The sequence below is a fragment of the Xenopus laevis genome, chromosome 8S (assembly GCF_017654675.1).
Source record: "Xenopus laevis strain J_2021 chromosome 8S, Xenopus_laevis_v10.1, whole genome shotgun sequence".
Lineage (NCBI taxonomy): Eukaryota > Metazoa > Chordata > Amphibia > Anura > Pipidae > Xenopus > Xenopus laevis.
This window is the reverse complement of record NC_054386.1, coordinates 25,309,708-25,326,375: the sequence shown is the minus strand read 5'-3', so window position 1 is coordinate 25,326,375 and position 16,668 is coordinate 25,309,708. Positions and strand designations below refer to the sequence as shown.

The 16,668-nt window shown below is 37.2% G+C and overlaps 1 protein-coding gene across 16 annotated transcripts in view; it reads left to right on the top strand.

The window, feature by feature from the left end:
* The window catches only part of LOC108699836 (neurexin-3), a 337,779-nt gene that overhangs the window by 98,970 nt on the left and 222,141 nt on the right, over nucleotides 1–16,668 (top strand). For all 16 annotated transcript variants that reach the window (XR_005963885.1, XR_005963884.1, XR_005963886.1 and 13 more), the window contains exons 6-8: nucleotides 2,425–2,726; nucleotides 10,975–11,136; nucleotides 15,862–16,300. Coding sequence is in view for 13 of the 16 variants with exons in the window: in XM_041575094.1 (XP_041431028.1) it covers nucleotides 2,425–2,726; nucleotides 10,975–11,136; nucleotides 15,862–16,300 (903 nt within the window). In the remaining 3 variants the exon portion in view is untranslated. The remainder of the gene's footprint in view (nucleotides 1–2,424; nucleotides 2,727–10,974; nucleotides 11,137–15,861; nucleotides 16,301–16,668) is intronic.

Genomic DNA, 16,668 nt, shown 5'->3' with positions numbered 1-16,668 from the left:
TTATAAGCCTATGGGGACCTTCTACAAGCATTTTCTAAGTTTTTGGCATTGAATAAAAATCCTTCGATCGATCACTGAAAATCGTCAGAATCGAACGATTCGAACGATTTTCAGCGATCAATCGAAGGATTTTTAATCTTTCAAAAAAATCCTTTGATCGAACGATTTTTATTCGATCAATCAAATGCTTATTTTAGCGCTAAATACTTCGAATTCGAATTCAAAGGCTTTCAATTCGATGGTCGAATTCGAGGGTTTTAACCGCTCGAAATTCGACTATTGATAAATACCCCCCTTAATGTAGCAGAGATTTGAGATGCTTACAGACCTGCAATATGCAGTAGGTTACTGAGCACACTCTGTATAAAGAGGAAGAGCAGTCTGAAAATCCACACTGATAACATACAACAGTTTAATTGTATTCTGTCTTTATAAATCACTTATACAATGAAAGCAAGTCGACTTGATTAATTGCAATAGACAGAACGATAGGGGAATGGGCTAATCTGCAATCTCTGATGCAACTAGTGCATTGAATCCATATCAGAAATATTCAGTTTGTGACTAAAGCTGAACTTTAATTCTCAGCATTCAGATGTTTTTCTTTAGACATGTCTATGGTAAAGCACTGCGTAACTTGTCGGCGCTATATAAATAAATGATGATGGTAAAAGTACTGATTTGCAAACAGAGAGTAGAAACAAATCTGTGTACAGGCTGTCATTGCTATTCTTTGTTTAGCTTACCCCTCCCTGTTTTGCTACAGTTCTGTAAATATAATTGTAATGTGTTTTTGTTGGGTTTTTTCAGATAAACTCTGTCACAAAAAATCTAAAACAGGGTTGGACAATCTGTAACCTCCAGATTATTAAAAACCCCAAATCCCATTCACAACCAAGAGCTGCCAGGGTGCTGGGAGTTGCCATTCAGGCAATATCTCAAAGGCTGCAGGTTGCCCATTCCTAACTTAAAGACCAGTGATATAAACGGGATCAGGCAGGCCACATGTGTCATTTTATGCTCAACATGACAAATACACGACAGGATTTACAAAAACATAAATATAATTTCAGAGCATTTTTAAAAAAAAATTGTAATTTCAGAGTAAACATGTTCATTGATATAATTTTAATGATGCTGATAAGCAGGAAGGAATTGCTGGGTTTGTGTATTCTTGTTCTTTTATTCCTAGGTCTAGAGGGGTTTGTCTATATAAGTGCACCCCCCAGCAAGCTGACTCCCTCTGCACATGTAGCTCCTGCTTTAGACTTCCATTTTCTTCATTGCTTAGTTCCCCGCAGGCCAGTTGACTGTATGTTGATTCGAGCAGAGAGGCCATCAGTGTAAAGTGTTAGATTTCCTGCAAGCTTTCCCCTGGGACCCTTTATGTAATCTTACATGGCTACTGGCAGAGAAAAAGTCTCAGCTCCTGGGATTATGTTAGCAAACAATCCATACTCCGTTTACATTAACATCGGTTGTAGGTGTGTAAAGAAACCAGCTCATGCTCAAGAGGGAGGGAGGCACATTTTTATGAACCTGTTTCTCACACGACATAGTTCTTGTAAGGTTACAGTGATTTTGGCTTTGGATACATCTTGTAAAGTGACTAAATATTACATTAATAATGAATGGTCTATTAAACGCCAGCCCCAGTTATGTGTAAAGATTACTGGCAATGTTTATAGTCAGGATGCCTGTCTGTGCACTATTCCTAGGGTTTTAGATGATTAATTCTAGAACTCATCTGTAGTGTTTTCAAACAAATAATGTCTCTCATCCATTCACTGTCTTATTTTCAAATAGGTACAAATAGACAAAGAAACCTTTTAAGGGGTAAGTCTTGAAGGTTCTGAGAAAACAAACAATTAGCTTTATTACATAAGCACATCCAGATATAATGTTAATACAGTATACTACATTCACAAGCCTGATTTTATATGGTACAAAGAGAAATAATTTTTTAGACACATGACAAAACAAGCATGTGTGCATGTGGTTTAATAAAATGCTGTTCCTATTATTGTTGATAAGATTGGACTGGAAACAAAAAAATCTGAAAAGTACTGCAGAGGAGTTCAGAGCACAGAAGCAGCATAAGCTAGAGTGTAGCATTGTTATTAGTGTTATATAGTGCTGTACCTCTACTCAGAGAGATTTCTGCTGTAGACATATCAAATACATTGTTCAGACTTATGATACACAATTAAGTTTGAAATTATGAGTGTCTGTGCTCATCAACAAGTCTTAAAGCTATCAGGAAGTGGGAGAATCAAATATGGATCAACTCATTTTAGTTGCAATTGTCTTCTTTCCCTAATTCACGTTGTTCTCTCAATGTATAAAATTTTCACATCATACATATCACATTCAGAAATGGAGTTGTTGGGTCCATATTAAAGAACTTTTGTACTCCTCCTGCAGCTAGGGAAGAAAATGTGGCCACATTCCGTGGTTCCGAGTACTTGTGCTACGACCTTTCTCAGAATCCCATCCAAAGCAGCAGCGATGAGATCACCTTGTCTTTCAAAACTCGACAAAGGAACGGACTCATTCTACACACTGGCAAGTCTGCAGACTATGTCAACCTGGCGCTTAAGGGAGGGGCCGTCTCCCTGGTCATCAACTTAGGCTCTGGTGCCTTTGAAGCTATTGTAGAACCAACCAATGACAAGTTCAATGACAACGAGTGGCATGAGGTCAAGGTCACCAGAAATTTACGCCAGGTAAGGAAGTTAGGGGGCCATTGGTAAAGCCTTGTAATGCTAGAATAGGAGTAAAGAGAGCAATAAATTAAGTGGGGACTTTTATTAATTAAAGAAAGAACAAGAGCAACAATAAATCAAGATTAGATTGGAAATAATGTATCCATGACCATGACCTGAACTGGTTTGCATTCTCTTCTCATTGGTGTTATATGTAATTTTTTTTATTACTAATTATAACTTCTGGGTACATGTGCCGTCAGTTATATGCTCAAGTGCAGTGGGTTTTATAGGGTTTGATCATTTGTTTACGAAGACCTATCACTACATGAATGTCTACACGTTTACACGAGTGTGTGTAATCACACCTAATTTATGGCCTATAGCCAATGTTTCCTCGAATTCCTTCTCGGCTATGTGCGCAGAAAAATCATTCGTGTTCACAGTTTTTAAAAAGTGTGTGCTCAGGTCAGAATTGATACAACATTTTGTGTTGTCGCTACAGTTGTTTGTGTGCGCTGACCTCAAAATTTGTGTGTGCACACCTTAGAGGGAACATTGCCTGTTGCTGCATTCTGTACTCATTTATATTCATTTACAGCATAACTGTTTAACATCTTAACAGAAAAGATTTTACATAGTAAAAATATAAATATTGTTTTTTCTTTATCTGTATTTGATAAAGACTACCGTAAATGCTAATGCATTATGAAACTGGCATTGCATCTTTCCTGATCTGTACACAGTTGGAGGAATATTTGCAGTTACACAGTACAAAAAGGGGGGTTGTGGGAGCACTCAAAAGGCTGTTAGTGTATTTAAGTATAATGGAAGTGCTACTGATTTGGCCAATTAATCAATGCACATTCATTGGTCCCCTGTCTCATAAGTAATTCAGTATTTATGCAAGTGCATTTGTTTACAAAAATAGGGGTTTTTAGTTACAAAGTTATGATCATAAAGTTGATAAGCCACCATACCACTTCAATGTAAACCCCATACGGTGGTCCCTAACTTGTTTACCTCTGGTCATAGTATAAAACGTCTTTTACTTCTCTGCATAGTAGCATTACTTGTATTCAGTGTCTCTTGAAGCTTGGTTTCAGTTTGAGGGCTCCATCCTCCCCTGCCAGTATGTGGCTTTTAAGAGAGGACCACCATTAGTTTAAATGGGTGGGTATGGGGTGCTACAAACCACATGAAGCTTAGCCTGCAGCTTCTGGCTACAATACAATATACAAAAAGAGGGGTTGTGGGAGCACTCAAAAGGCTAAGTTAAAGTGTATTTAAGTATAATGGAAGTGCTACTGATTTGGCCAATTAATCAATGCACTATGGCCAGTTAGGTCGACAAGTTAGGGACCACTGTATGGGGTTTACATTGACGTGGTATGGTGGCTTATCAACTTTATGATTATAACTTTGTAACTAAAAACCCCTGTTTTTGTAAACATATATGCACTTGGATATATATACTGAATGAGACGGGACCAGGGAATGTGCATTGATTAATTGGCCAAATCAGTAGCACTTCCATTATACTTAAATACACTTTAACTTAGCCTTTTGAGTGCTCCCACAACCCCCCCTTTTTGTACATAGTACAATGTCGGGTCTGGGTACTCATGCCCCATGGCAGGCACTCACAGATCCCACAAACAGGCTGTAAAAGAACTGAGAACTTTATTTAGGCCACAAAGTAAATTAATACATAGCCTTATGCATTTCGTGCCATCCAGCACTTAATCATTACATATATTCAGCTATATTCATATTCAGCTAACACTTTCTAAGGATATACACATTGTTTTAAAATGCAATGTGGCTTACTTAATATTTGAATAAAATTTGCAACAAACATACGCTGTAACATGATATATGAGTCAACATAACTCTATGCATCCCAAGGCAGCTCGCAAGGGAGCTTTGTGCTCGGCATTGGTGCTGGGCAACCCCTCTGAGTCACCACTGTAACAGCTTCATGAACAGTGCTAATTATCATTATTTCTGTGTTGTGATGACACATGTTAGGAATGCTCTGCTTACACAGAGATTGGGAACCGTAAGTATTGCGTAGGTGCTGGGGAATTTGTTGAGACGAGTCACTTGACTGGATGAAGAGAGATTGCACTGCTTCTGATGTATGAAAGAAGAATGAGCACTGAGGTCTGGGCCAAGTGAGAAATATAAAAGGAGGTGATCTGAGGGGATATAAAGGGTAGGATAGTCGCACTACCTGCTTCAGCGCAATTAACCCCAACTCATTCATGTAATGTTTCATTGCTACTAACCAAAACCTTTCCAAGGTTGTACTAACACCCTCTTAACTGATCATCTTTGTTTTTCTGTTTTATTTTCCTTATTTTATTTGGTTGGATTTAACAGTCCTTCTGTTCACAGTTATTCAATTTCCTTTCTTCCCCACTTTTCCGCAAAGCACTCTGGCATTGGACACACTATGGTAAACAAACTACATTGTCTGGTAGATATCATTCTTATTTGTCAAATTCTTTTTTTCTGGAGCTGCAGTGTGTGTTCTATCCTTTTGCCTTTTTTCTTTTTTCTCTTCTCTCCCTTTCAATGCCAACTCCTTCAGGGCTCTTAACTTGCAAATATACACCAGTGTCTAAGGGCTTTTACACACGGGCGTTTTTACCTGTGCTCCCCTGCGTTGCACTTTCTTCAGGTTCAGCCACAGGGGAGCGCAGGAGTAGACACACTCCATTATTGTGAAGGGGGCTGTACTCACACAGACGCATGTAAGCGCCAAACGCAGGTAAAATGCAACATGCATGCATCCCAACCTTGTGTTTGGCACTTACATATGTCTGTGTGAGTACAGCCCCCTTCACAATAATTGAGTGCGTCTACTCCTGCGCTCCCCTGCGGCTGAACAGAAGAAAGTGCAATGCTGGGGAACGCAGGTAAAGACGGCTGTGTGTAAGAGCCCTAACACAAAGCTACCAATTGAAGCACAACAAATCTAACTAACTGGTTACTATGAGTTACTTCACTGGAGCAAATTTGCACTCATGTTAACAAATGAGCCCCTGTAAGACCATCCCATCTTCTGTTCTAAAATAAATAAATAAATATGTTCATCATCACATGTATGTAATGTGAATTATTTACATATATGTATTTAAATTCATTTTTGCGTCAGATTCATTAAATTGCAGTCGTTCCTTTTATTTCATTATTCTATTATTATTTATGTCAAGCTTATATTGATCACTTTTATCCTGCTTCCACCCACCCAAGGTGTTTTGCTGTCCTTCCACATATTTATTTATTTATTCACTGTCCCATAAGGCACATTCCAAACCTTGGGCAGTGATGAGTGAGTCCTTCTTGCTAGGTTTGGGTAATCACAGCTGCTCTTTCATACTCAGTCCATTATACATTCTGCATGCATTTTTACCATCACCTGAAATGGCTTGAGTGTTGCTGCTGGCAATAGTGACCTTCTTTTGATTAAATCTTATATCTTTCCGACCTTGATAGCTTTCACTTTTCTCAGTGCATAGGACAAATATGCTAGCATGAAGGAAAACTGAATACTCCAAACTGCAGCTTTATTAAAAAGCATTTAAAATGAGTGTGTAGTTGCTTGAAACATAGATGGGACATTGCATTAACAAAAAATTAAGCTGTTATTTGCAGTTGAGTAAAACTCTTTTGATTACAAAATGCAAATAAAAAATAATCAAATCTGTAATGAATAGCATGTCGGTTTGTTAACCCTTTATTGACAGGTCATGGTTAGTTTGATCTCACCTACTGAGAATTTTTCTAGAAGATCAGGAAGAAAGTACTTAGGAAGAAGTTGAATACTGCATTCAGGAATAGTCGACAACGGGCCAGGAGTTAATACACATGAATAGCAATCATACAAAGCACACTTGCAAAGTGCAAAAACTGAAAATTCTGCCTTTTCATTTTTGGGGCCCAGACAGAAAGCACTAAAAGCAAATTGAGTGAAGAAGTTGTCCCATCTGTATGTATATGATTTATTCTAATGTACTGCAGATTTCTATGGTCAGTTAAAATATTGAATGAGCACCCCTGAAAATATCTGAAGATGACATACACAAATCTAAGAAGACATCTAGACCATTTCAGTGCCCAAAGGACACCTCTAAAGTATCATACTGCATTCTCTTGAAGTGAAATCTGCCTGTTTAAAGGTGACCATACACAAGCCGATAAAAACTGCAGACAATCAAAGTTGTCAGCTTTTTGGACAGTGTATGGGGCCCCCTAACCGGCTACCCTAATCGACATAGGCGTCCATAAACAGGAGCATGGGCTGGCACCCTCCGTTGGAATTTCTAACCTGATACAATTCACCCAGCAGTCTAGCCAATCACTGTGCAGCTGTACACAATTGGATAAACTGGTGGAAGTATTCACTCTGCAGCCTAGCCAATTCCTGTGCAGATGAACAAGGACTTAAAGGAGAACTAAACTCTAAAAATGAATGTGGCTAAAAATGCCTTTACTATAATGAACTTATGGCACCAGCCTAAAGTTTGAGCTTCTCAATAGCAGCAATGATCCAGAACTTCAGACTTGTCACAGGGGGTCACCATCTTGGAAAGTGTCTGTGACACTCACATGCTCATTAGGCTCTGAGCAGCTGTTGAGAACATAAACTTACGGGTCGTCTCAAATTTACAAGCAGAAAATGAGGTTGGTCTGTAATATAAGCTGATGCTACAGGGATGATTATTAAATTCTGATGCTAGTTGCACTGGTCTCTGTGCTGCCATGTAGTAATTATCTATATTAATTACTAATCAGCCGTATATATTCATATTCATATATTCTACATGTACTGTATATTGTGATTCCATCCCTAACTTAGTATTGGAGAGCAGCACAGAGCATGTGCAGTGAATTAGCAGAAAATAAGATGTGGAGCTACTGGGGCATCTTTGGAGGCTGTGATTGCATTGGGCTGGTACAGAAGCCCAAAACATAATGTACAACATTTCTAGCCTACTTCGTTTGTTAAGCTTTAGTTCTTCTTTAAACAGGAGGGAAGGTGAGCAGTTTTTGCAGGCAGCAGGCTTGGAATAAGGCAATGGCACTAAAGTTTATTATCAGTGAAAACTCTTGCTTTGTCCTAGTCTTCTAATGTCTTGTGTATGTGTGTGCCTGCCAAAGTACATATGTGTGTGTGTGTGTTTTACTTAGTATATCTAAGTCTGGATTTGTGTGTCTGGACCTGACCCAGATCTCCATGTGTTAGGGTTGCCACCTTTCCTTGGCCCTACGATCTGAGCAGGAGGCAGAGCAATGACATCAGAGGGGTGGGCCAGTTTTGTTGCAGGTGGTGCTAGAGACGTCATGGGGCAGGGCTTTGATGTGGCGATCAATGATTGGCTGCTCGCCATGTCTATCAAGGGGGATCCTGCCTGATTTTCCTTGTTTGGAAAACCAGGTTGACTGTCTTGACCCGGGCAGCCCTTCTAAAAAAAACTTGGCTGTTTGGGTCATATCCGGACAGGTGGCAACCCTACCTTGTGTGATGCCAATAGAATTGCATATGTGTTGAGTATTGGCACAATCTCTCTACCTGTTATGTCTGTTACATCTGCTTAGTGAGGTGCCTTCATAAGCCTTTATGTGTCTGTATGAGTGAAAGTGAATTCCAGCAGATGAGCTACTTCTCACTAATCTGAGACTGTAAGTGTGTGAGTCAGTGCAATTGTGCAAGTAATGTGTAATAAAGGAGTGAACCTTTATCAAAATTAATAATTGTATTAATTAATATTATTAAAAATATTAATACAAATATACAGGATCAATGGTGAATCCTTTTTATATACCGGTACTGCTTGTGAGCAAAACCTTACACACACCCATACAAGTAAAGGTAGAATTTCAAAACATTTACTTAGCTTCATATGATGGTGATAACAAGAATAGCCAGTTCAGCATCAATTCAGCACAATCGGGAAACTCCACAAGTGCTTACTTGTGCATTAATGTGTTGTGAAAACTGTTGTCATAAACACAAATTTCTAACTAGTCAAAGCATTAACTTTGTACCAGGCCTTATTTGTTACTCAAATAAGTTGTCTGGGTAGCTTATTGTCTATCTGCTGTCTGTTAGTTTATTCCAAGGATATTTGCTGGGTAACAATACCTGTGTTTACTGTTAACCAGCAATATACCGTATTGGTGCAAGATCAGCTTGCTTGGCGATCTCGCCAAACTAATAGATCTACTGTATGTATGGTCACCTTTAGATTCTAGTGAAAACCACTAACCCTTGTGATTTTTGATGGTGATTTTCTTGAATCTATAATCAACACAATCAAAGACCCCTCTTTTTTTTCTTTTTAAAGAAAGCAGCATAGTAAAAATCTGTGAACAAACCTTTGCACCTAATTGAACTGAAACTACTCCTTATATAGCTTCACTTTCAGAAGGAGATAGAGGGTTCTGACAATTATGGGAATAGTCTGAGAAAGGAGTTAAATGGAGCAAGCTACAAACTACTTTATAATTCAAGTGGATTTGCACACAGAGCAGGGAATAAGATTTAGTATTGTCTTCCCTAACATTTTAGTGTTATAAGCAAACACATTACAAGCAAAGTGCCCTTTTACCCCACTGTAAAGGCAAAGACCAAAGTTGAACCTGCATTTGTTTTAAGTGTTGAGTGATGCCAATATACACAGGCTCCTCTCTTGGAGTTGTAGGTGGTACAGAATGAGCAACCAGGGTTCTCCAGATATGTAGGGCCAGAAGTAGTTGAGAGAACCGAATGTGCTCTTTTCTCAGCATTTACATGGTCACATTAGAATATAATCCACACATCCCATGTAATTTTTATGTGTATATTATAAATTTTTGTTACCCAAGAAATCATCAGATCACTCTATCAAAGCCAATCAGCACTCTAGCCTTCATCATTCTATCTAACAATTCATTTCATCCACATTTCTCATGCTTGGTTCAGCCGATCACATTTTGGAGATGGGTTAGGGCGGGTAAGGTGTAGGGAGAGGATTTTTCTTGGCATGTGTGTGAGCATCTTTTCCTTCTTTCTGCCCTTCTTTCCTTCTTGTTTGGTTTGAAGATGTAATATCAGGGCTGTGGGCAAAAAAACATTTTGGTGATCCAGACCTGGAAATCTCCTAAATCGAATCTCTTCAGTGCTGGATGGGGCATAGAACATTCATCCAGCATTAAAGACATTATGATTACATTTCATGTTAATTAATTTTTGTTTTGGCTATTCTTTTTGGTGGAGGGTGGAGAATTGTGTGTTAAAGGGATTCTTTTGGATGGTGGTTGGTGCTATTAACTCTGTCATTGCTAGAGGTAAAACGTACCCTTGTGTTTCAAGACTGCAATGTTATGGAAGTTCATATGTCAAGAGAAAGGGTTATTATATTTTTATCCCTCCAGCAACACAGTGTTAAATGATTTTCATTGAAAGCAGCTGAACATGTGTGCCTGACTCAACAAGACATTAACTATTTCAGTGCTGCACATACACAGTGCCAATACAGTGCCTTGCAAATAGTATTTACATTTTTCACCAATTCACTAATTTTATGAAATTATTAATGACATATTGTGCTCTGTGATATATTCATTTTAAGGCACTGAAACACCAAAGTAGTTTTGATGTGATATTGTTTTAACTTACAAAATATTGGCATGTGCTGTTTGCATGGTTATTTAAAACTCTGTGTTGTAGGAGCTATAGGAGGTTCCACAGATGAAAAATAGTTGCCCTACCAAGCACACAATTGCCTTAAAGACTTAAAGAAGAAGGAAAGGTCTTAACTTGGGGGTAACCCAAGTGATCGCATTTACTTACCTGAAACCCCGGGCGGTGCTCCTATCAGCAGAAAACTGAACCGGCCCGGGATTCTTCCAGTGAGCACCACAGAGTGATTGGCTTCTGTTTATTTCTTTTTTCTCGTGCCTGCACCAAACTAAAAAGTAGGCTATTTCGTTCTACTGTGCATGCGTCTACCACGGTTAATTTGAAGAAAGAGGAACCTGGATGACGATCCATGATGCTCACTGGAATAACCCCGGGCCGTTTTTCCCTCACTACAGTGATTCTATTTTATAAGATTTCGATATTGGAGTAGGACTTGAGTACAGGTCCAGCTTTAGGTATGGTTCTGGTATATTCAAAAGTTTTACTATAAACTGGGGAGAAAAGACTAGATGGTATTACAAGTCCCCCAAAATGATAGCTTTGGGAATTTGGATATGTTCCTTATCTTTCTACAAGGTTACGATTTCGGTGGATGGTATTCTTACTACTACGGGTTATACTCAAGAAGACTACACCATGCTGGGATCTGATGACTTCTTCTATGTAGGGGGCAGCCCAAGCACTGCAGACCTCCCAGGCTCTCCTGTCAGCAACAACTTCATGGGGTGCCTAAAAGAGGTAAGTGTACACGTTATAACCCCTTTAATGAGTAGGCTGACATATTGTTTGCCTATTGTTTTAATTACTTTTCTTACTTCCTGGTTCTTGCAAGCAGTTGTGGGAGACATTAGTATTTGATCAGATTTTCAATATTTCCTATTTGAAAGCCACAGGAGAGTAAGGGAGTAAATTTTTTTTGATTTGGTGCTTACAACAGAGAACAACAACCCCGTGGGTGCAGGTCAAAGTAAACGTTATTGTCATCTCAGCAGTATACGAATATACAGTGAGACGAGACAACGTGGCTCCAGCTAGTACAGATCACAAAAGGCACTTAAAAATACACAATAAATATGAAAACATGAAATGTGCAATTTGCTTTTGGAAATGAGCACTAATGAGTATGATCTTGCACTTGCACTCCCATTGTGCATAAATTCATACTATAGTATTTGTAATAACAGTACAATGATAGGATAGTGTTTAATAAAAAAAAGAGTATGCAAATACATGCATAAATGTGGACAGAATACCTTTTCAGCAGTTGTTTATTTTTCACGTTTTGAAGTATGTACTGTATATATGGGTGTATAATTCTTGTATAAAGGAACAGTAACACCAAAAAATGAAAGTGTTTTAAAGGAATGACAATATATTGTACTGTTGCCCTGCACTGGTGTTTGCTTCAGAAACACTACTATAGTTTATATAAACAAACTGCTGTGTAGCTATTAGGGCAGCCATTCAAGCACAGGATACATAGTAGATAGAAGATAATACCGCATGTTTACTAACATTGGAGATAAATATCTGGAGAGATTTCTGGAGATGTTGCCCATGGCAACCAATCAGCAATTAGATTTAAACAGCCACAGCCAAGTTAGAAAACAAAAGCAAAGATCTGATTGGTTGCTATGGGCAACATCTCCAGAAATCTCTCCAGATATTTATCTCCAATGTTAATGTCTGAAGAATTGTATGGTTTACTACAGAGCTTATCTGTTATCTGCTGTTTAACCTGAGCCTTTTCTCCTTTTTCAGATTTGAATGGCTGCCCCATGGCTACACAGCAGCTTGTTTATATATAGTAGAGTTTCTAAAATAAACAGTTGTACCAGTGCAGCGCAACAGTACATTATATTTTCATCACTAAAACATTTCCTTTTTTTGTCGTTACTGTTTCTTTAAAAGATGTTAAGGCTTCTGTATTTAGAAATGATATTTAATAAATATTGCATCTATTATTAACAACCTATAGTCTTGAAAGATCATGCCATTGCCATATATAGCTGTTGACTTTTTTTATATACTGTACATTTACAAGTAGTGATGGGCGAATTTAATCGCAGCCGCGAATTCACAGCAAATTTCTGTGTTTTGCTGCCGGGGAATAAATTCACAAAATTGCAGCGAAAATTTGGCGATGTCAAAGGTTTTTTTTACACTGCCAAAAATTCCGACACCGGCAACAATTGATCAAACACCCGTTGACTTTTAATCTTGTCAGAGTCTAAATTATCGCCAGCGCCAATTTTGACGCCCGCCAATTGTCGTCGGCATCAAAATTTGCGTTTTGCAAAGTTTTCACCCGTATTGTGATTTTCGCGGGAAATTTGTGAATTTCGTGGCGAGGCGAAAACAGGACAAATTCGCCCATCACTATTGACAAGATGGATGGTTGCTAGGTCACAAAACACAATGCAAATACCCTAGGTCATTTGACCAGGGTCCCAGTCTCATTCACCACTTAAAAGGGTCTAGGGAAGGCAAGACCTTCGTTTTAAAAAGTTAAATGAGCATTAAAAAGTGATTTTGACACGTCCTACACGATACATGTCAGTATTAATTTTATTGGTCCTGGTTGCATCACCGGTATAGAAATGGTCTTGGAAAACACAGGAATTGAGTAATTGGACAAGGGAGGTTTCCCCTGAGAAAGATTTATGGTAGAAAATATAGGAGATGCTAAAGAACAATGGAAAATATAGGAGGATAACATACATATATATATATATATATATATATATATATATATATATATATATATATATATATATATTATATATATATATATATATATATATATATATATATATATATATATATATATATATATATATATATATATTGTCGCAAAAGCCAATAGAATAGAAAGGTTGGAGGAGAATATGGTGTCAGTTTGTAGCTGCTGCACACAGAACATTGTCTATTATTACCATTCACTCTTGTAGCACACAAAAATAGGGTAGTTTATTAATATTATAATATTAAAGTTCATTAATATTCTTTTAACAGAAAGCAGCAACATTTCTTTGTCAGCTTTTTACTGTATAAAACAAATCCATATGCTGTGAGGTTTTGTAAATTAATAGAATCCATTGCCCTGAAAGGACAGGTGTTAGGGTGGATGATTTTATCTGGGGTTCTCCTTGAGGCAAGATGAGCTGGCATGTGGATAGTTATCTGTTCCTAGCAGTTTATATGTGCCAGATGGAAATAATAAAAATGGTATTCTATATAAATCAGAATCCTGGAAAAAAGGAATTGGAAAGAGTTGATTTCACTTGTAATCATTTTGCTCTCTGGCTTGCTTCATTGATTTCTCATGTTGCTCAGCCATGATCACTGCTTCTCTGGAAGAGCTCCGTGACTTTATACACTGTAATAATTGCAAGCCCGTGGTGAGATCATGAAAATGTAATTTATTGCACAATAGGAAAATGAACATTTGTGGGCTATTATGAATATTTGATCACAATGCTTTAGGGGTTTAGGGAAGAGCTGACCCATAATTGATTGTGCCAGGTTAGAGGCAGAGGTGTGTCATTCCTCTATGATTGCTGCATTCCTTGCCTTCTCTGTTGCTGGTGCATGGTAGGAATTTTTGAGCCAGTGAGCATATGATTAATAGCTTCATATGCCATAATGTTATATTTCACCCGCTCTGAGCTCCAGACACATCTGCCTGCAGCAGCTATTTAAAGCTGTTTTAATTCCTCTAATTGCTATACATTTATTTGGATTGCTGGCACCTGCGGTGATCAGAATAATGTCGGTTTATGTTCTCTTGTTCGGTTTTTGCATTTTCTGCTGAATTTATTATGGGGAATAACCATTTTGTGGCTACATCCATTTTATTGTCTCTTAATGACAAGTACAGGTAGAGGTATTGCAAACATCAATGTTACTGCTTAAAATGTCATAGCTATATCTCATTTGTAATTCTCTTTAGTTTTGGAGGTTAAATATCCAGTAGGACAGGGCAAGTTTCAGGTTGTTTAACTAATACTAATGTTCATATGTTTTACTGAAATCCTCTACAATTTGTTTATATAAAAATATGCATCACATTGGATAATGGTAAATTAAACTGATGTTTTGTGTTTCATACATAAAATCAACAGATTTTCGTTTTTACAGAATTTCTCTTTATAGGAAGTTAACTAATGTGGCTCCCTTAACAATTTACATTTGAGTCTTCAGTAAATGTTAGTCATGCGTGCTATTTGCTTTTTATTTAGGGTAGCCTTTTTCCCAAGGATGTTTGCTATTAATATAGCAAATACCGATGTGAATGTGTGAGTCCAGGTTGCTGCTGCAAGGGCGACATCTAGTGGGAGCCAAGGAAATTGCATCATTGTGAAAAACTGCAAAGCATACAATAATCTAAAACATTATGGGGGTAATTTATTAAACTCTGAATGGCAAGAACACGAAAAAGCATTTTTTTCGAGTTTTTCGAGTGTATTGATAAATAAGGCGAAAAAACCTGTGCCTATTTGGTCGGAGTAGTTTTCAGAAAATATTGAGATTAATGCGGACTTTGAAAAATGGGCCTCTATATATATATATATATATATATATATATATATATATATATATATATATATATATATATATATATATATATATATATATATATATATATATATATATATATATATATATATATATATATCAAGTAAAGCAAGGCACTCGCAGGACTTAAAATATGGTGAAAAAGAGCTAAAGTTTATTTATTATTAAATAAAAGTTCATTTATTAATAAATACACTTTATTGCTTTTTCACCATATTTTAAGTCCTGTGAGTGCCTTGCTTTACATAATATTCTATATGACTTTTCTGCAGTGTGCACCCAGGCATATATATATATATATATATATATATATATATATATATATATATATATATATATATATATATATATATATATATATATATATATATATATATATATATATATATATATATATATATATATATATATATATATATATATATATATTCAGGAATAAGCATTTTTACCGATGTGTGATTGTAATAGTATGATAAAGACTGGGACAACTGATGCCTTCTCTGTTGCCTATGTTAAAAGAAAATGTTTTAATAACAATTACACAATTTGGTGTAAAAATAAAGTGGCATAATTAGGCTATGCAAAACAAACAACAGATATCTAACATAATAGCCTATTTATTTATTTTTACATTGAAAAGCATAACCTCAGGTAATGTATGCAAAAACAGAATTCTGCATCAAACTTCCTGAATATTTAAGCTTATACTGCTTTAGATCACACTTTACACTTTTATTTCTCTCAGTATTGGTTTGCTTCATACAACAAATGAACATTAATAAAATGTGCTCCCCATATTTATTATTTGCAAATGCAATGGATTAGATTCTGCAGCATTTTGGTATTGGTTTCTTAAAAAGTGTCTTGTATTACTCCCCTTTGTAGGTGGTCTACAAGAACAATGATATCCGCCTGGAACTTTCCCGTTTGGCTAGTATTGGAGACACAAAAATGAAGATATATGGAGATGTGGTATTCAAGTGTGAGAATGTAGCTACTCTTGATCCTATAAGCTTTGAAAGTCCAGAGGCCTATATCAGTCTACCTAAGTGGAACACCAAACGCATGGGCTCCATCTCCTTTGACTTCCGTACCACAGAGCCCAATGGCCTCATCCTTTTCACCCATGGGAAACCTCAAGACAGAAAGGATGTCAGGAGCCAAAAGAACACCAAGGTGGATTTCTTTGCAGTTGAACTTCTGGATGGACATCTCTACCTCCTGTTGGACATGGGCTCAGGAACCATTAAGGTGAAAGCCACCAATAAAAAGGCTAATGATGGAGAGTGGTGCCATGTTGATATTCAGAGAGACGGGAGATCTGGTTAGTATGGAAATCAATGATGAAAGTATGTAAGCCCATAGCAAAATCTTTTTGGGGTCTACCAAACCTTGAGAAAGACAAATATTTCACAAACAATTATCAGAATCAGTAAATTTGTCACCAGTCCCTCCACATATTGATCCCCAAGCAGTACCAAGATGTGCTTCTTCTATTGGCAACACGGCATCATGTTTCCTGTATATGACTGCACGTGGATCTAGAAAGAAAAGAAAAAAGTTAAAGTGGGAGTAAATTTCGAGTTGTATGAGTTCAGAGATTTATTTTCCCGAAACAAAAATGGCAGTGGAATCCTCATTTAAAGGGCTTGCTCTAAATGAAACCAAATCATATAGTATTGTCCTAGTGTG